This window comes from Lynx rufus, unplaced genomic scaffold, assembly GCF_022079265.1.
Source record: "Lynx rufus isolate CCGP_SWC_20201006 ecotype Redwood Valley unplaced genomic scaffold, mLynRuf1.p SCAF_14, whole genome shotgun sequence".
In the NCBI taxonomy this organism is placed as follows: domain Eukaryota; kingdom Metazoa; phylum Chordata; class Mammalia; order Carnivora; family Felidae; genus Lynx; species Lynx rufus.
Window position 1 is genome coordinate 14,688,914 of NW_025814828.1, and position 19,952 is coordinate 14,708,865.

General features: G+C 40.0%; 1 protein-coding gene across 1 annotated transcript in view; it reads left to right on the forward strand.

Annotated features, from left to right (window-relative positions):
• The window catches only part of CDKL5 (cyclin dependent kinase like 5), a 192,591-nt gene that overhangs the window by 125,278 nt on the left and 47,361 nt on the right, over positions 1–19,952 (forward strand). Inside the window, exons 4-6 of the mRNA XM_047075963.1 lie at positions 698–743; positions 12,483–12,619; positions 18,221–18,341. Of these exons, the coding sequence (XP_046931919.1) occupies positions 698–743; positions 12,483–12,619; positions 18,221–18,341 (304 nt within the window). The remainder of the gene's footprint in view (positions 1–697; positions 744–12,482; positions 12,620–18,220; positions 18,342–19,952) is intronic.

Below are 19,952 nucleotides of genomic sequence, written 5' to 3' on the forward strand. Positions count from 1 at the left end.
CCAGCCTTCATTTTCTTCTCCAACCAAAAAAGACACACAAAAATTTTTTTGCAACGTTTCCATTTAAAGTGGGGTTTTGCTCACAACCCACTTGTGTTCAGGAGAAGGAAATAAAGGCAAGAGTGGGGGTAGTGATTGGTATTTGGCAGCAGATGTTTGTCTCTCTTTGGGTTTGAAATGACTATCCATAGAGAAGAACTGGGGAACTAGGCTTGTTAGGAAAAGTAAAGTGAAGGGCGGAGACTCAGAAGGGGAACTCTGTTACCCGCAACTACCAAGTATTGTAGAAGCCTTTTCTTTGCTATAGAAGCCTAATTAAAATGTGCCCCTGAGTTTCAGAAGGAACTACAGATGATGGTAAATATTATATCATATCAGTCATCCTGGCACTTTTTTTTTAGCGTCCAGACATTAACACTTATATGGTTTATTCATGGTCTGTTGCCATCTCTGCTCTCGGTTCCCTTCTCTCTCCCTTTATTTTTCCCTTCTCTGACAATGTCTGCAGGGTGCTTAGAAAGAGAGTTTTGGAACCAGGAAATGAGGGGCTGGGAAAGAAGAGGATCTTTTTTTTTTTTTTTTTTTTTTACACTCTCTGGTTTCTTGCCCTCAGTCTCCAAATATACCCCGACACTAATGGGATTCCCAGTTTCAAAGACACTGAGGAATGACTTTCTGCCTCTTTTTTCCTTTGCAGGAAACACATGAAATTGTGGCAATCAAGAAATTCAAGGACAGTGAAGGTATACGTGTGTGTGTGTGTGTGTGTGTGTGTGTGTGTGTGTGTGTATCTGTCTTTTTCTTTTTGTATTTAGTCCTTGTGAACAGAATGTAGAAGAGATGGGATCTAGCTGATTAGCCTTTGTTCCTGAAATTTTAACATCTGCATCTCAGAAAGTGAATATAGCATATTTATTATCATGCTTTGCTTTGAAACATCTAGCTCCTTCTGTGTAAATCAAATCTCATGATATTAGAAAATTTATCATGTATTTTAAGGTACAGTCAGCACTGGAAATCTTGCTTCAAATGCTAGGTAGAAGGCATGCTATTTATAAATATTATTAAAATGAGAAAACTGATTTGAAATAAATATTTTTGTGAGTTCACATAAGTAGGAAGGGCTGTGTGAGGGGCTTTGGTATTGATTACTATGATCTTCGGTTCTTAGAAATACAAGGATAAGTAGTATGTAAATGGTATCAAGAAAGTGATTTTGTATTTAAAATGACTCATTGGAAGAATAAAAGCTTTTCAAGAAGAAATGCCATAGTTGGGGTTCTTGGTCACACGTCCAGACCATTTCAGATGGAGTACTAAAATTACCCTATGCTGGGGCACCTGGGTGGCTCAGTTGTTTAAGCGTCTGACTCTTGATTTTGGCTCAGGTCATGATCTCACAGTTTGTGGGATCAAGCCCTGTGCTGGGGCTCTGCGCTGACATCACAGAGCCTGCTTGGGATTCTCTCTCACCCGCTCTCTCTGGCCCTCCCCAGCTTGCATGGACATGCACGCGAGCTCTCTCTCTCAAAATACATACGTAAACTTTAAAAAAGAAAGAAACGTTAAAAAAGTTACCTAAAAAAAAAAATGTACAAAAAATAAATAAAGCATTTCAGTAGTTGATTAGGTTTTAAATCTAGATTATTGGCCATCTAAGGATAGCCTAGTAGAAAAACTTACCACGAAGACATGCATGGCCTTTGAGAAGCTCTAGGCAGCATTTTGCCAATTTTCTTCCTACAGAGATCCACAGAAATATTTTTTTTACATCCTAATCCAGTATCCACATACATAATGTCCTATATATAACTGAGGTAAAAGTATCACAAAACTATTTTACTAATGGGAGGTTCTTCATTTTTTGTTGTTTCCTGCTCATATAAATTCACATAAATGCCTATTTGTGGCATCAGATAACATCGATTTTACCACTGAGTCATAACCTGCCTTGTGGAAAATAGTGCCCCAGGGTAAGAGGCACTAGCATAGCATTAACTTTCGTATCAAATTGGAAGTATGACAATGGCAGTCGTAGCCTACCTTTATCAGCACACATTGACTACACACCTTAAGCCTCTATATTTGTGAACAGTTTCATCACCCATACTTTAGACACTTAGCAAACATTAAATAACAAAAAGGGCTCACTAACAAGGTCCTGGTGTAGATTCAGTAGTATTTGATATATCCCAACTCTGATGTGCTGGTTATGTGGAGCACACGCATCATCTGGGAAACCTTAGCAGCCGTTGTCTTGCCAGCCTTAAAGAGAATGCAATAAAAAAAGCTTTTAGCTTGTTCTAAAGTGCGGTGGGGGGGGGGGGGGACTTGCTTCAAAGGATATACCTGTAGTCTGACAGGAAGCAATAGCCCCAGGCCAGTCCACTCTGAGACCAATGGAAATGAGCTCTTTGAGCAGTGGCTTTGGGCTGACCACAGGTGTCCAAGAGACAAATGGTGATCTACTAAAAAGAGTGGTTGCAACAGTAGATCAAAGCATAACCTTTGCCTTCATGTAAAGACTTCTGGCTGTGCATTCATCTTGTAAGGCACGTCGTCAAGCATCAGTTAACCACCAAAAATAATAATTGTCATGAAGTTTTTGAAAAGCAGTACAAACTAGGCCACGTATGCCATTGCTTTAAAGAAAAAAAAACCTGCCATATTCTTCACAATCTCTGTTCTGTTCATACCATTTCTTAGCTTCAGTTAAATAATGTGTTTGTACCTGTTGTGATGATATCTTCAGAGTGGTAATCAATAACATCTGTTTAAATGTATTGAGCCCTGAGACAGGTGCTATGAAAGCCCTGAAGAATAAATCAGGGTGATTTCAAGAAGCTTAGTAGAATTAAGACCTGTAAGTAAATAGCAGTAAAACAGAGTAGAAAGCAGTCAGTGCCTGAATGAATTTGTTTAATTTTGAGGCAAGAGACATTGTTTCTAGCTGTGGTATCCTGGGAATGTATGAATAGTGTAGACATTATAGGAAACATTTGATCAGCCCTTATTTCTGTGCACTGACAAAGCATGAATCCCCTCTGCCCTCCTCTCTGCCAGAACATTATCAGTTACCATACCTTACAGGCAATGCAGCCTTGTCACCCATCCACCTTGCAGATGGACACCTTTGTAGGTACGCCCATATATACTTCTGGATACTTCCTAAACATTACTGTGATAGAATCTAAAGACATGCAATTATTCATAACTTTTTAGTTCCAGTTCTATTCTCGGCACACTTTTCAACTGTTTCTAGCTCTCCCTGGGAGATATCATACTCTCTGTTCTGTCTTAACCCTTTCCCTCCTGCCTGAGTAGAATTTTTTTTGTTGTTGTTAACATGGAAGCAAGAGCTTTTTTTAAATAGTTGTTTCTTTGTTTGTTTGTTTTGAGAGAGAGCGAGAAGGCAAACCGGAAGAACAGAGAGAAGGAGAGAGAAATCCCAAGTAGGCTCTGTGCTGCTGTCAGCACAGAGCCCAAGGCGGGGCTTGAACTTAGAAAGTGTGCAATCTTGACTGAGCTGAAACCAAGAGTTGACGCGTAACTGACTGAGGCACCCAGGCACCCCACTGCCTGAGTAGAATCTTGCTTAATGGAATATGTGTGGTGAACAATCCTTTTGGAATGTGAAGTGTATATAGATAGTTTAGTACAGATGAGAATGTCCATTCAACCCCTATGTAAACCACTTAATTCTGAACCATTCTATCACCTTAAATTTCAATCAGGAAAATTCTAATAAAAAGTAGAGTTTCATCAGAATATCCTTAATGTCATATAGCTCTCATTAATCTCTTTTATTAGTTTCTCTGAAAATATTCTGTTGATATTATATGACCCTTCTAAAACCCAGTGTTTAAAAATTTTTGTGAAGGTCATGAAATAATCCTGTAAAAACATTGTTACACTGAAATAGGATCTGAACTTGGTCTGATTTGCATTCAAGCTAATCCAGTATTCTCATACTGATGATATGAAGGGATATTTTTTTTTTTTTTATTTTTTTTTTAATATTTTTTTTTTTTTTTTCAACGTTTATTTCTATTTTTGGGACAGAGAGAGACAGAGCATGAACGGGGGAGGGGCAGAGAGAGAGGGAGACACAGAATCGGAAACAGGCTCCAGGCTCTGAGCCATGAGCCCAGAGCCTGACGCGGGGCTCGAACTCATGGACCGCGAGATCGTGACCTGGCTGAAGTCGGACGCTTTAACCGACTGCGCCACCCAGGCGCCCCCTATGAAGGGATATTTTATGAGTATATATTACTTTCTGTTAGCTTTAAAAGATTATGATCATGTCCTATTTTCTTGTTAAATTTGTAAATATTTCAACACATTTTTATAAAATGTTTTTGAAACTACATAAGGTAGGACCAGTATTTTGTGCAAGCTGTCCTTGTTATCCCAGGATAATAGATCACTACCTAAAATGGGAACTGACCTTAAATAGTAAATAAAAGGTTAGATTGGGACTTTTAAGTTGAGAAAATGGAACAAAAATTATGAAAATACGTTTACTTCATTTTATAGTTAACACAATTTAGATTATAATAGCTATTTCTTAGAAAAAAGAATCCAGTGTTAACTTTTTTGAGGGAGGGGTAATTTTTGCAGTAAAATTATAGGCTAGGACAATGAATGACTTTCATAATGATAAAAAGAGGCTTATTAAAAAATATACAAAAAGCTTTGTCAGTTTTATCTTTATTTTTGTATGTCCCTGTCTTTCTGACTACATCCTTGTCAGTATTTTGCTCTCTAGTTGTTAGCTATTAGAACTCTATCAATCATTTATCCATATCTTTTGTCTATGATTCTCCTACATACTGGGTAGGGATTAAAACCTCATGTTAAAAATGAGTACTGTGTGAGTGATGACACTTTTATCTGAGATCACTTCATTAGTTAATAGTTTTTTGTTTTGATGACTTTTGCTGCTTTTAAAAAATATTTTTTTTTTTTAAATTTTTTTTTTTCTCAACGTTTATTTATTTTTGGGACAGAGAGAGACAGAGCATGAACAGGGGAGGGGCAGAGAGAGAGGGAGACACAGAATCGGAAACAGGCTCCAGGCTCCGAGCCATCAGCCCAGAGCCTGACGCGGGGCTCAAACTCACGGACCGCGAGATCGTGACCTGGCTGAAGTCGGACGCTTAACCGACTGCGCCACCCAGGCGCCCCAAAAAATATTTTTAAAAAATGTTTGTATTTTTGAGAGAGAGAGAGACAGACAGAGGGAGTGGGGGAGGGGCAGAGAGAGAGAGGGAGACACAGAATCCAAAGCAGGCTCCAGGCTCTGAGCTGTCAGCCCAGAGCCCGATGCAGGGCTTGAACTCACGAACCGTGAGATCATGACCTGAGCCGACGTCGGACGCTTAACCGACTGAGCCACCCAGGTGCCCTGACTTTTGCTTCTTTATACATCATTATAAATGCAGAGTTTCAGATAATGAATTCTTAATGATACCCTGAGTGATACAGTATTATGAGTTTGTCTATTAATGTAAGTTCTCACAGAGAAACATTAACTATAAACACCTAACCAACCAGAAGTCTTCAAAGGATTAGTTCTATTCAGTATTTGGGTTTTCTGAGAAGAGAAAAATGACCCCAGACTAAAAAGGTACTAGAGATTATTTAGTTAAAAGATACATTTTGGACTATGTATAATGATAGATTTAGCCTAATTCATCTCCCCTTCCTATAACTACAATTGTCTACAATGAGATTTGATGTCCGAATGATAATCTTCTGTCACTGTTGGACCAGCATTCTCATGCGCACACGTGTACAGATGTCTGTCATCCTCAATTTATTAAATAATCCAAGAGCAGTGATTTAGAAAAGATAGATTTGAGTGAACAAGAGTTAAAAATGTTGTCTGCTCATCCTTTACTTGAGGAGGTCCTGTGATCTAGGATTTATCTTTTATTAAAAAAATTTTTTTTTATGTTTATTCATTTTTGAAAGACAGAGACAGAGCACAGGCAGGGGTGGGGCATAGAGAGAGGGGGACACAGAATCTGACACAGGCTCCAGGCTCCAAGCTGTCAGCACAGAGCCTGATGCGGGGCTCGAACCCATAAACCACGAGATCATGACCTGAGCCAAAGTCGGACACTCAACTGACTGAGCCACCCAGGCACCCCTAGGATTTATTTTTGATGTATATTTGCATCTTCTGGTGTGACAACATCTTTTGCTTCTTAGGACTTTTCAGTCTTTCCCTAAAAGTACAGGTGATGGGGTGAGGAGGGATCCTCCCTACTTGTTACATGGCAAGGAAGCTGATTCTCAGGGAGCTGTATAGCAGTCCACAGTTAAGATGGAATTTAGGTTGTATCTCTGCTTTTATATCAAATTAAAAGGCTTGCATTTCATATCCCGCTGTTTATCTTTTCTGTAAATAAATACTTTTTTCTCTTGGAATGGACATATTCTTTTTATTTTTATTTAAAAAAAAATTTTTTTTTTTAATTTTTTTTTTCAACGTTTTTTTAATTTATTTTTGGGACAGAGAGAGACAGAGCATGAACAGGGGAGGGGCAGAGAGAGAGGGAGACACAGAATCGGAAACAGGCTCCAGGCTCTGAGCCGTCAGCCCAGAGCCCGACGCGGGGCTCGAACTCACGGACCGCGAGATCGTGACCTGGCTGAAGTCGGACACCTTAACCGACTGCGCCACCCAGGCGCCCCTAAAAAAATTTTTTTTTAACGTTTATTTATTTTTGAGACAGAGAGAGACAGAGCATGAACGGGGGAGGGTCAGAGAGAGAGGGAGACACAGAATCCGAAACAGGCTCCAGGCTCTGAGCGGTCAGCACAGAGCCTGACGCGGGGCTTGAACTCACGAACCGTGAGATCATGACCTGAGCCGAAGTCGGACGCTTAACCGACTGAGCCACCCAGGCGCCCCGGACATATTCTTTTTAAACATGAGAGAATGTGTAATTGGTCATCCATTCTTTCCTCCAATTTATTTCATCCTTATCTCTACTCAGACATTAGAAAGCTCTATCCTGATTTCTGGATTGAGGGAATTCTGGTCACATTTTTGCATAATGGTATAAAACAAGAGCTCATAGTCTTTGCTCCTTAAATTCAAGAACTTGATTTCTCTGTAGGAGAGGCCTTGAAACAAATTTTCCCACCTTTGGTTAAACAGAATTCAATTAACTAAGCTTGAACATTCTGGCCAGTCATGATTTCACCAGACTTTCTTTTAATGTCCAAAATGGATCTCTTTCAAGCTTCAGGGGTTCTTCTAGGATTTGATGAACATTTGCACCCTTCATAATTTAATACATTTCCATTGTGCTCTACCCAGTCTCTGCTGAATTCATCTATTTTAGTATATATGATAGCAGCACCACCATTCAAACCCCCTTGGCCGTGTTAATCGCCCTCTTGTTGGTATTCCTTCTTCAGTCAGGGCAACCCTTATTGTATCCTGATGATTTTGTACAAGGATGGGTTGGCTTTTTTTTCCCCCTCCCATTGTACCTGTTTAAAGGTCCATTTTGGGGGGCCTCTTTGTCTATACAAGAATGTCAGGTTTATGATTTCATAAAGTAGGTTACAGCTATTTCTGGGTTTCTTTTCCAAGCCCACAGTTCTTTAAAAATAGAGTTACAATAGAGTTTCTGTTCATCTTTAGGTTTTTCTCTTTTTATTACTTTGCATTACTTTTGCTCCTGTGACTTTTTTTTCTTAAAAATTGTTTTTCTTTTAACTTTAGTGAATCTCCCTTCTTGATTCTTAGTGTGTTAACTTGCCTAATTGGCAAGCTAAAAGCAGGTTAGTTCTTTGTTTTTTTCTTACTTAACGTCCTTCTTCTACCCTGCCATTTAATCATCAGTCAAAAAAATTTATGTAACATTGTTAGACTTGCTGCCTGTGCTAAGGTAAACACCCTCAGTGGAAACTGACGACCAAGCCCATTAGCATGCACATAAGCAGGACTTGCTCGGATGCACCGGGTCTTAGAGCTGCAAGGACCTTCGAATCCTCTAGTAGAAGCCCAATTCCTGTTTATAGCCAAGGAACCCACGGTCCAAAGCTGTACAGTCAGTATGTGATTAACTGGGAAAGATGCAGGCCTCAGGATCTTTGAGTTTTTCTTCCATCCATACCATGCTGCTTTGCCACTCAGCTAAGCAGTAGCAGAGTGTAGACCCGGACCTGGGTGTTCGACTGACTCTCTAAAGCTTGCTCACTACCATCCACCGTGTTGCCTGTGTCCCTTTGTTCTACTTAGTGTGGCATTCCCTTCCCTCACCCCGAGGAAGCTATTCTTTATAGACTTGGGTTCTTCATTTGTAAACTGGAGGAGCCTTGCCTATGTAAAGAATCCACAGGATTATCTCAACTGGAAGGCAGGGATTTTTGTGCTCACTTGAGTAGGCTGTGCCAGCACCTTTAAAAAATTGCCTCACTAAAGAGCTTGGCTACTTTCTGAACCTCTGAGGTGAGAAGCATGTGTAAGTGGAAAGTATATTCCTTTTCTTCATCATCCGATCGTTTAGTGCTGCAATTTCATCAAAGTACAGGGTAAGCCAGGAACCTTAAAAGTACTTAGAGAAACAAAAATGATAGGATATACCAAGTAATGAAGAGTGTGCATTTTACTTGCACTTAGGGAATTAATAATTCTGCTTCCTGTCTGTTCCCATTCATTACATTCTTAGTGCTGAAGTGCTTACCTCAACTTTGGATATCTATGACAGGCATAAATTAGAGTAAAGCCTTCATTTCCTAAAAAAGATAGGCAGCTCAAATGAGGTGGTTTTGGCCCCACATGCTAAGTGATTTTGTGAACTTCTTTTTCAAGATTAATTTCTCTTTTCTCTCTAGCCATTTTTACGTAGAGTCAGTATAGATTTGAATGATGTCTATATAACAAAGCATCAAAATTCGGTGAGGTTTAGGCTCATAATCAATGAGATTTTAATGGAAAGAAATCATTGGTTATTAGATTTGGAAAAAGCCATGGGATTTTTTAGGGTGTGTGTAGACGGGGAGTGTGCCCATTTATTTTGTTATTTTATGAATGAAAAGTTAAGTGGCTTGCCCAACATCATATGTCACAGTGTTGGTTATTTAACGGGATCCAAACTCTAGGTCTCCCAAATCCTACTCCAGTGTTCCTTCTTCTAAAACCATTCTACTTCAGCCATTCTGAGGTAGCTTTATCTGTTAGCAAAGTAAAATCGCCACAAGTTGCTAATAATTCAGAGCTCTCTTTTTCAGTTGCTTTTCGAGTGCCAAGAATTCACCAAGCAGTTGACTAGAAAAGATACACCAGCTGTATTTACTTTTGACTTAGTTGCAAGATTTTTTTGTACCCAGCTCCAGTATAGCTTACGGATGTTATTAATGAATGGTTAAATATATATGTGTTCGTGACCCTTTTTAGTACTTTAAGTTTTCTGGAGCCCCATTTTTTATAATCACATATTGTAGAAAACAACCAGGCATAGTGGTATATAGGGAAAAAGAAATTTGGTTTGTCTTACTGCCCGAAAAGCTGCCTTCTCAACGTTCTAGAGAGAAGATTGAAAGTACCGTACTCAAAACTGAGAGGGAAAGTGCCTCTTGTTTGCCATCACATTGCTGCTTCCCACGTCTTAAGGGAATGAGGGCTAGCCACATAGGAGTGAAGATTTCCTCATGACATCAGTGGACGTGTTTGTGTCAGAAGTATTTATTGATCCCTTCTTTGTGCCGGGTGCAGTCCTAGGTGGTTGAGTGTGTATTGTTGAACAGCAGAACTTGGGCCTCTCCTCCTAGAGCTCTTGGTTTAACAGAAAGAATAGCAGCTCTTGGTCTGCAAAAGAATAGGTTCAGTGTGGTAAGGAATAATAGGGGTGGAAGCCTGCTTTGGTTTAGTGATCTGGGTGAAGCTTCTGAGGAGTGCTGTTCAAACTGAATCCTGAAGAAGAGCCAGCCCTGTAAGGAGTCTGGGTTGTAGAATGAGAGTTCCAAGCAGAGGGAACAAGTTAAAAGGCCCTAAGGTTGAAAAAACTAAGTTGGGGCTATTTGGAGAACTGAAAGACTAATGTGGGGTGGGAAGGATATGAAATGGGGAATGGAAAAGCAGACAGGAACCAGGTTGTGAGTAATCACTATATTTGTATTGGATTATCTCCTTGTTAGAAGATCATTTGCTTTGTATCGAGACCTTTGTGGCATTCTGTGTCTTAGAGATAGGTGAACTTTGGTTTGATTATCTCAGTCTCAAAAGTAACCCAGATGGGGTAGCCTTCCTCATAAGACTAAAGGCTGTTAGTGTTTTAGTAATTCTAAAAGTCACCAAATACCACTTATCTGGCTCAGCCCCATTTTGCAGAACAGCTGGACCTCTGTCCCACCACATTCCTGTAAGCCACTTTGGGAGGTCCCCTGATCACATTCCCCCTACTGCCAGGTGACCCCCATGGTGTCATACTCTTTTCCCCTCATGGGGGCCCTGTGAGTCCCTAGTTCCCAGTCGCCCCCCCTCCTGATGTTGGCTGGGCTGGCTCACTGCTTATGCCACTGTCAACCTATCCTACTGCTGCTTCTTGCTTTCTGATAGTATCTTTCTATGTCCTTTCCTAATCTTTGCTCCAGGGCTCCCCAACAGTTGTGTTTTTTGTGTGTGGTTTTTTTTGTGTGTGTGTGTGTGTGTGTGTGAAGTAGGGAGAATATTTCACTTGTGTAACCAGTTCACAAAGGAGTGTTGACTTTCTGTTCCCTGTTTATTACAGATACTCTCGTGCTACAAAGCCCTTGCGTTTATTACAGTCTCTTGATTCTTTAAACTCCGTTTCAATGGGGGCTGGGAGATAGGCTGGGATAGAAAATAATCTGAGAAGTACTCCTGGCACCTAATTTAGAATCTTCTCTCCCCATTTAGCCCCATCAGCCTTTTTCCTCTTGTGTACCTTGCTTTAGGAGGCATTTCTTCTTAGAAGGCATTTTAATCTTTCTCATCCTCATCCCCAAACTCTCATTTTCTTCTTCCCTGAACCTGAAGGAGGTTGAATATACCTGAACCTGAGGGTCATAAAACTTGGATTCTCAAGCTAGGATTTTGACTCTGACCCCAAATGTTGGAGACAAATGTGTTTTAGAATTCACAACTTCCGGGTTTTGGAATGGAAATATGGCATGCTACTTTAGCACCCTGTAATAAGATGCTGTTTCTTTTATTATTAGTGTTTATTCATTTTTTTGAGAGACAGAATATTAGTGGGGGGAGGGGCAGAGAGAGAGGGAGACACAATCTGAAGCAGGCTCCAGGCTCTGAGATGTCAGCACAGAGGCTGACGTGGGGCTTGAACTCACGAACCATGAAATCATGTCCTGAGCCGAAGTTGGATGCTTAACTGACTGAGCCACCCAGTCGCCCCAGTAAGACACTATTTCTGAAGCAAGCACCTGAATGTTCTTACTAAGTGGGATAAACAAAGACTAGGTGGTCTCATGTCAGTTTAGATTTTACCTCTAAAGAGATTTGCCATACACTTGGAGAAAGTGTTCAGTTTTTAGATGGATTTTTGAAATTGCAGATAAAAGAATTATGAACCTGTATTCTTGTGTGTGTGTGTGTGTACACATTCATATATGTATATATGTAAACATGGTAGTTAGCATTTCCAGGCTACACCTAAAGGTATCATAAAAACTCACTAAAAAAGAAAAGTATTACCTTCCTTACTCCCCTGCCAATTCATCCATTAGAGTTAATGTGACTTCTGTCCTTCCTCCATGCCTGTGGGGGTTATCGTGAGTGAAGTTGATCATATGGAAGGCTATATTGGTTCAGCATAAGTTCTCCGTCCCAGTACAGCTACACCATCTGGGATGGACAGGTGGACATGCCACAGGAGGACAGCAGGAACCTATAGCAGCTGCTGTTCAGAGAGATCAGACTCTCCTAGAATTCCCTGCAACTTGACTACGAGCTGCATGGTGGGTGCCTGGCATATGACCTCTGCTCACTGAGGTGACTCACATGCAGCCGGAGAAATAAAATGTTCTTTTAAGCCAAAGCTTCCGGCTAGAGTTAAAAACATCAGCTGCTACAGATGCTGCCTAGAGGCTGCTCTGCACACTGATACCATTGATTCCTTTTTACTCTTTTAAACTCCTCCTTTGTCAGTAGGAAGTGTTAGAATTAAAATGACAGTAGATTGATATGTTGTATCTGTAAGTCTGTGTTTACACATACCCTCTGCAATACGGAGTACAAGAAAACATAAGGGGAAAATTAGGTTCATGCTGGTCAAGTAAGCCTTTTCTTCTTTAAGTGGCTAGTTCTTGATCCTTTCAACAAGAAAATGTGATATTTATTCTTCCATCCTTGAACTTCTTATGCAGAAAGTACTCAAAGTGGAAAGTAAAATTGGTATGTTTTCATTGTTTTTAGAATTTTTTCAACAGTGGTTTGAAAGCTTTAATTTTACTCTTCTCCACCATTGTTTACATTCTAGAAAATGAAGAAGTCAAGGAAACGACTTTACGAGAGCTTAAAATGCTGCGTACTCTCAAGCAGGAAAACATCGTGGAGCTGAAGGAAGCCTTTCGTCGGAGGGGGAAATTGTACTTGGTGTTTGAATATGTTGAAAAAGTAAGTCACTAATTGATAGTATGGAATTTGCCTGATTCTTTTATGTAGGGTCATTTCTGACACTGTTCAAGGAAGTATTATTGTCTAGTATGATTTGTCAATGTACTCATAATCTCAGTACTTTAAAAATGAATTTTTTATCCGTAATCATTAGAAGCCCTGAAATATATTGAAGGGTTTTGCGCAATTTAACTGTATGGAGTTCATCTTAAATTTCAACAGTGTATTGATTTGGCTTCTAAAATCTTAGAATCTGTGTTCAACAGGTAATTTTTAGATGTACTTTATTTAAATTAAACCGAGGCAAGGCCTCTGAGGGAGAGACAAGTAAGTTGACAGTGATGGCATAAGATGACAGAGGTATGTGTGAGGCAGCCTGGGAGCTTAAGGGTGGCTGCCTAAATCAGACCTAAGGTGGTGAATGAGTGGGCTCATGGAGCAACCTTTTATGAAATGTCAGTGCTTTGGCTTTGAGGGAAGAAGATGTGCCAGGAGGCATAAGGTGAGGCTTGAGGAGGTAGATGAGGCCACAGATAATGAATTGGAAGCATGGGAGAAAAGAAGAAAAGCACACACGGTTCAAATTATCTGTATACTTGCCTTGGTATTTTTTTTTTTTAATTGGTAATGATTAGTGACAGTTTTAATGATGTGTGGCCTAGGGGCTAATGTATGCTGCAGTAATCAATAGGTGGGCCTTTGAATTTCTTTGAGGGTAGCTGCCCTACAGTGGTTGGTTATTGTCCAAAACTTAAATAAGTACCTTTACAGGAGTAGAATAAACTGGTGCCAGATGGACCTTTTAGAGGTTTCCTTGATGAATAAATATGTGGTTCCTGATTTCCTGTTAATAGCTAAACAACACTAAAAATTACTACTTTTATTATATTTCACTTCTTGAGTACATGTCTTTGTAGGAATCTGCATGATAAAATCAGGAATTTGTACATGATAAAATGAGGCTTTCTAATGAACATGAAGGCTGGGGAGGGTTATGTTTGTCAGATGCCTTCTATGTCATAAATGATAGTGTCACCACCACCATCATCATCACAAAATAGAAAGCAGTGTTGCCAAGATGACCCAGGAGTGTGGCTTTTGAATTAATTCAGCCTTTACAAATTCTTTTTCTTTTTTTTTTCTTTTTAATAATTTTTTATTTACTTACTTTCGAGACAGAATGCATGAGCGGGGAGGGCCGGAGAGTGTGGGGCGGGGGTGGGGGGTGGGGGCGGGGGACAGAGGATCCAAAGTGGGCTCTGCGCAGACAGCAGAGGGCCTGATGCGGGGCTTGAACCCATGAACTGTGAGATCATGACCTGAGCCAAAGGCAGATACTTAACCGACTGAGCCACCCAGGTGCCCCTACAAATTATTTTTCTAATGAAAATAAATATACATAGGAATTTCAATTCAAGCAAAACTTGAAACGTATTACAAGTTTCTTTGTCATTTTAAAACACTGTTTCATGGGGATGCCTGGGTGGCTCAGTTGGTTAAGCGTCTAGCTCTTGGTTTCAGCTCAGGTCATGATCTCACAGTTTGTGGGTTCGAGTCCTGCATCAGGTTCTGTGCTGACAACTCGGAGCCTGCTTGGGATTCTCTCTCTCTGCCTCTCCCCTGCTTGCTCTCCTTCTCTCAAAAACAAAGAAAGAAACTTAAAATAAAAATAAAACACTGTTTTGTGTTTCTTTTCCAAAATCTGCTTAAAGGTTTCTTTTTCTTTGTCAGTTTAGGTATATTCCTAAAGGACCTTCCCTACCAAAATTAAACTGAAATTTGATATTTATAAAAAGTTATAAAAAAAGGATTCCTGTAAAAATCGGATGCTCTTTACATTATTTTTTAGTTGCAAGAATAATCATGCAGTTTACCATTTTCACTGCCAGTAATGCAATTCTGACAGATCTGTTTCGGTTTGTCTTATTTATTTCTGTTCTCTTCATGGTGATGGTTCATGATTAATAACAATTTGCTATGAACACATGGGGAAATCACCTCTGTGTACCAGACGTTTTGTCGTGTCTGAGATCTCTCTACCAATAAGTGGCAGAGCTGCTACCAGACCTTCTGTCTTGTGTCCCCCAGACCTGGGGTTCTTGGCCTGACCCTGTGGTTTTTCCGTGGAAGGTGACCTCCCATCAGCAACAGTGCCTAACAAGATTAACAAAGAGTCTCAAGGGGCGCCTGGGTGGCGCAGTCGGTTAAGCGTCCGACTTCAGCCAGGTCACGATCTCGCGGTCCGGGAGTTCGAGCCCCGCGTCAGGCTCTGGGCTGATGGCTCAGAGCCTGGAGCCTGTTTCCGATTCTGTGTCTCCCTCTCTCTCTGCCCCTCCCCCATTCATGCTCTGTCTCTCTCCGTCCCAAAAATAAATAAACGTTGAAAAAAAAATAAAAAAAAAAAAAAAGAGTCTCAAGAGGGCAAGAAAATGATGCTCTTAAGGGGTAGTGGGGTTGTTACAGACATACAGGATTACAGTGGTTTAAACAAAATAGAAGTTTCTTTCTTCCTCACATAAATACAAAGGTAGGCAGTACAGGGCTGGTACGGTAACTCTGCTCCACAGCTGTGTGAGACCTAGGTTGCTTCTGCCTTTCCATTCTGCCACCCTTGAGATGTGGCCCTTGTCTTCAAGGTCAAGATCACACTCCAGCTATCACATCCCCTTGGCCAGGACTTACTTTCATGGCGTCTCAAGCTGCAAGGCAGAGGGGAAATGTACTCTTCATTCTGAGCACCTATGTATCGACTTACAAATTGTATTACTGTGGACTAAAGGGAAGAATGGCTATCGAGGGGTATTCCTATCTGCCACTGACAGATTTAGAACATGATACGAAATGAGACATACGATTTATTTTCTGTATTGCAAAGCCCTCTTATTCTTCATGTGCATTTAGGAGCTCCTATGCATTTGTTAATTGAAAAAGGCAACTCGAGTGGAGAATCATTAAAAAATCATGCATACATACTTGAAACATTTTAACTTAAAATATATCAGTATATATTCATTTCCTACTCCTTAGGGGTAGGGTCAGGGCCTTTGGAGCATTGATCTTCTGATTGGAGTTCTGATGAGTCTTTCTTAGATACATCATACCCATAATGCATCAACTATGATAGCCTGTGAGAGCTTCTGTAAACCCAAACTAAAGCTTAAAAACATTAAAAAGTAATCTCAGTGCAGAATCCTTATCACCATCACCACCTGTCCCTTGCCAGCATTTTTTAGTTGCTGCACTCACATACCATTAGACAGCAGTATGTTTAGTGGCTGTCCTTCATTCAGTCTTTCCAAAGTATTAAATTTTGCTTTCTTATAAACAGCAAATCTCTTTATTTAAAACATTATTTCATTGGTTTATATGATATTTAATTGTATTAAAAGAAGTGCCTCTGTTACAAATAGGTATGGGAGTGTTATGAATAACTGATTATATGCAGCTTGACTGGTGGGAACAAAATTGTGAGGTTGTATTAGAGCAAGTATGAGGTTTTCTAACTTTTTGGTCCTTAGGACTCCTACACTGTTAACATTTTTAGAAACCCTAAAAGCTTATTACTTATTTGGGCTTTATCTATTAATATTTATCATATTACAAGTCAGAACTGAACAATATAAAGTTAATTCATTTAAAAATAACAATAAGAATCCCATCACATGTTAACATAACTACATTTGTGTGTCATACTTTCAAATAAAAAATGGTATTCTATCAAAAATAAACAGCTAGTTCAGCTTTCAACTCAATCACCCAAGTGATTTTCTTTAAGATAACCATCATGCTTTGTTATGCAGTAGAAGTGCTTTATGTGTATTCCCCATTTTATCATGTAGATTCCTAAAAAGACATGTACTCAAGTTGAAATTTAATACAAGTAATAATTTTTACTGCTTAATCAAAGAAGGACATCCTTTTTTGAGAGAGAAGAGAGAACATGCGCCCATATCAGGGAGGAGCAAAGAGAGGGGGGAGACAGAATCCCAAGCAGGCTCCACACTGACAGCACAGAACCCAACCCAGGGAGTGGGGGGCCTCGATCTCACAAACTGTGAGATCATGACCTAAGCCAAAATCAAGAGTCAAATGCTTAACCAACTGAGCCACCCAGGCGCCCCAAGAAAGACATCCTTAACTAAAACTGGTTTTTTGGGGCGCCTAGGTGGCGCAGTCGGTTAAGCGTCCGACTTCAGCAAGGTCACGATCTCGCGGTCCGTGAGTTCGAGCCCTGCGTCAGGCTCTGGGCTGATGGCTCAGAGCCTGGAGCCTGTTTCCGATTCTGTATCTCCCTCTCTCTCTGCCCCTCCCCCGTTCATGCTCTGTCTCTCTCTGTCCCAAAAATAAATAAACGTTGAAAAAAAACCCCAAAAAATTGGTTTTTTGTCTTCCTTTTTAACTGTAAGAGTGTGGCATTGAGGAATCCAATGCCTTGATTTATGCTAGGGTGCCACCAGCTTACCCATCCTTGCTTTGAGTCATCAGTGTAAATGCAAACATAGTAAAAGTGCCAAAAAGCTGAGTGTTACTATGAATGTAGTTTTGACTTCATGGGCCTTCTGTAAGATCTGGTAACTACCCCTAAGACACACACAGATCATACTTTGAGAACTGCTTTTCTAGATGGTCGTCTACAAACAATAAACTCTAATGCTATGGGCCTTAATGTGGTGCTTTACAGAGGGAATGGAAAATGTGTGGTTAATCTGGAAATTCAGTGAAACTGGTTAAGTGGGGTTTCTCCTTAGTAAAAAAATTTTGCGTGAGTTTTAGAATGATCTCTGACTCCAGGCTAAGAGTTTCAAAAATTGATTTGTTGGAAGTCTGTGTTTATTTCAACAGCATTTTCTAGCCTATCTTAATTTTTGTACCGATTGCATGGATCACTTCTAAAATTAAGGATCATTTTCTTTTAAGAATATTTTCCAGGTCCTCCAGAAATATTTTCAAGGCTTGATTTTATTGCAAGGTGCTATTAAACATGCACAGTGCACTGTGTTAAAAATGCTTGTTTACCCCCTCCTTTATACATCACAGCATCTTCTCTCTACTTTGTATTGCTTTTCCCTTGAAAATATTCTAAAATGATGCCTTAAACATTTTTAGGGAGAGTGGAAAGTACCAGGGTTATTATTTGGGGCAGCACTGAGGAATAGTAAAAATGGAATTTCTCTTAAAAGAGAGCTTTGATTTAATAGAGTATCCTGCTTTTTCATGAAAAAAGTTGTAGATGGAAAACAAACAGCTTTTTAAAATGCATGCTGTGTATTGGATGAATTATCATCCAAGATGCTTTTTAAAAAAAAAAAAATTCTGAGAGAGAGAGAGAGAGAGAGAGAGAGAGAGAGAGATATGGGGGGGGGGAGGGGCAAAGAGAGAGGGAGACACAGAATCTGAAACAGGCTCCAGGCTCTGAGCTGTCAGCACAGAGCCCAATGCAGGGCTTGAACTCACGAACCGTGAGATCATGACCTGAGCTGAAGTCGGACACTCAACCGACTGAGCCACCCAGGCGCCCCAAGATGCTTTTTTAAATTGTTACTACATGATTTATGGCCTGCCTAATTTGTGGAGATTAATGGCTCCCTATTTAATTTTTAGAATATGCTTGAACTGCTGGAAGAAATGCCAAATGGAGTTCCACCTGAAAAAGTTAAAAGTTATATCTATCAGCTAATCAAAGCTATTCACTGGTGCCATAAGAACGATATTGTACATAGAGGTAAGTATGGAAGTTTTGAAATGGACAATATTAAGAAAACATCGAATGTAATGAAATATTTTACATGTTACTCTCTTAAGAATATTTCCATGGGTGCTGATGTTCCCTTTGAATTAAGTACATTTCGAATGTACAGGATATGAGAACATCGTTTACCTTCCAAGTCTCCTTTTGAATTATCAAAAGGATAGACTGCAAGTTTATTTGGATATTATGGTGAGATCTCTGTATAACCAGCTCTATTCTCAACTTTAGAAATGCCTTGGGATGTAAAGAATTCAACAAATGGGAACTTTGAAGCTTACTTGGGGTGAAACGAGCAAAGGGGTAGTCTCTATTGCCCTTTGGTCCTGTTGGTAGACCAGGTAATGTGAAACCACTCAGAATCAGGCTTTAAAGGTGGTCCCTAAGTTACTGACCTCCCCCATTGACTGTCACCTCTCATTCCCTCTTAGACCAACAACCTCTGGTATGTACCTTTACCTCCTGAATTGCCCTACCCATGAGTGGAAAGTGCCCATTGCAAGTTGTAGGCATGATCAACCTTGCATAAAGGTCATGATTATGCTTCCATAAACTGTTTTATTTTGTCCTTTATTGCTGTTAGGTGAGTGATTTATAGTAATAAAAGGGAAATTACTTGTTCAGCACTGTCTTTGACTCTACGCCATTTATCTTCTGCTGATAATCTTGCTTGAATTCTAGAGTTTTACAGTAATGGGACACATTGATAAAATAATGAAGCTAAAAGATGTTTATCGGAAAATGTTACAGTATCTCCTTCTTGTCTCTGAATTATCAAATAAATGAATACTACCTTTTAATTTACCTGTACAGACATACAAGGATATCCCTTTAAAAATAGTGTCACTTTAAGAATAGCTTAAAGGTCATGTGAAGAATGCCAACTTCTATTAATTATATCTAGAAAAAGTTTATATTTCTCTTGGATTTGACTTTCATACCAGTTACCATATCAAGGTTGTTGGTGTGACAAATGGATACAGAAGATGTGGTTTATATATACAATGGAATACTACTTGGCAATGAGAAGGAATGAAATCTGGCCATTTGCAGCAACGTGGATGGAACTGGAGGGTATTATGCTAAGTGAAATAAGCCAGGCAGAGAAAGACAGATACCATATGTTTTTACTCATATGTGGATCTTGAGAAACTTAACAGAAGACCATGGAGGGGTGGGGAGGGGGGAAAAAGGTTACGGAGAGGGAGGGAGGCAAACCATAAGAGACTCTTAAGGAGTGAGAACAAACTAAGGGTAGATGGGGGGTGGGGGAGAGGGGAAAGTGGTGATGGGCAGGGAGGAGGGCACTTGTTGGGATGAGCACTGGGTGTTGTATGGAAACCAATTTGGCAATAAATTATATTTTAAAAAAAAGGTTGTTGGTAGTATAGGTATGTCTTCAAGCCAACCGCACATCTAGTGTCTGGGGTAATGATTCTAATAACAGTGTATACAGCAATATGAGGATATTAATAAGGAACTGATTTAGCTGCAGTTCTGTGGTATTGCTGTGATTTGGTTAAGTATACAGTAAATCAATGGTTATGAATTCGCAGTAGAAACCATGATTCTGAGGGACGCCTGGGT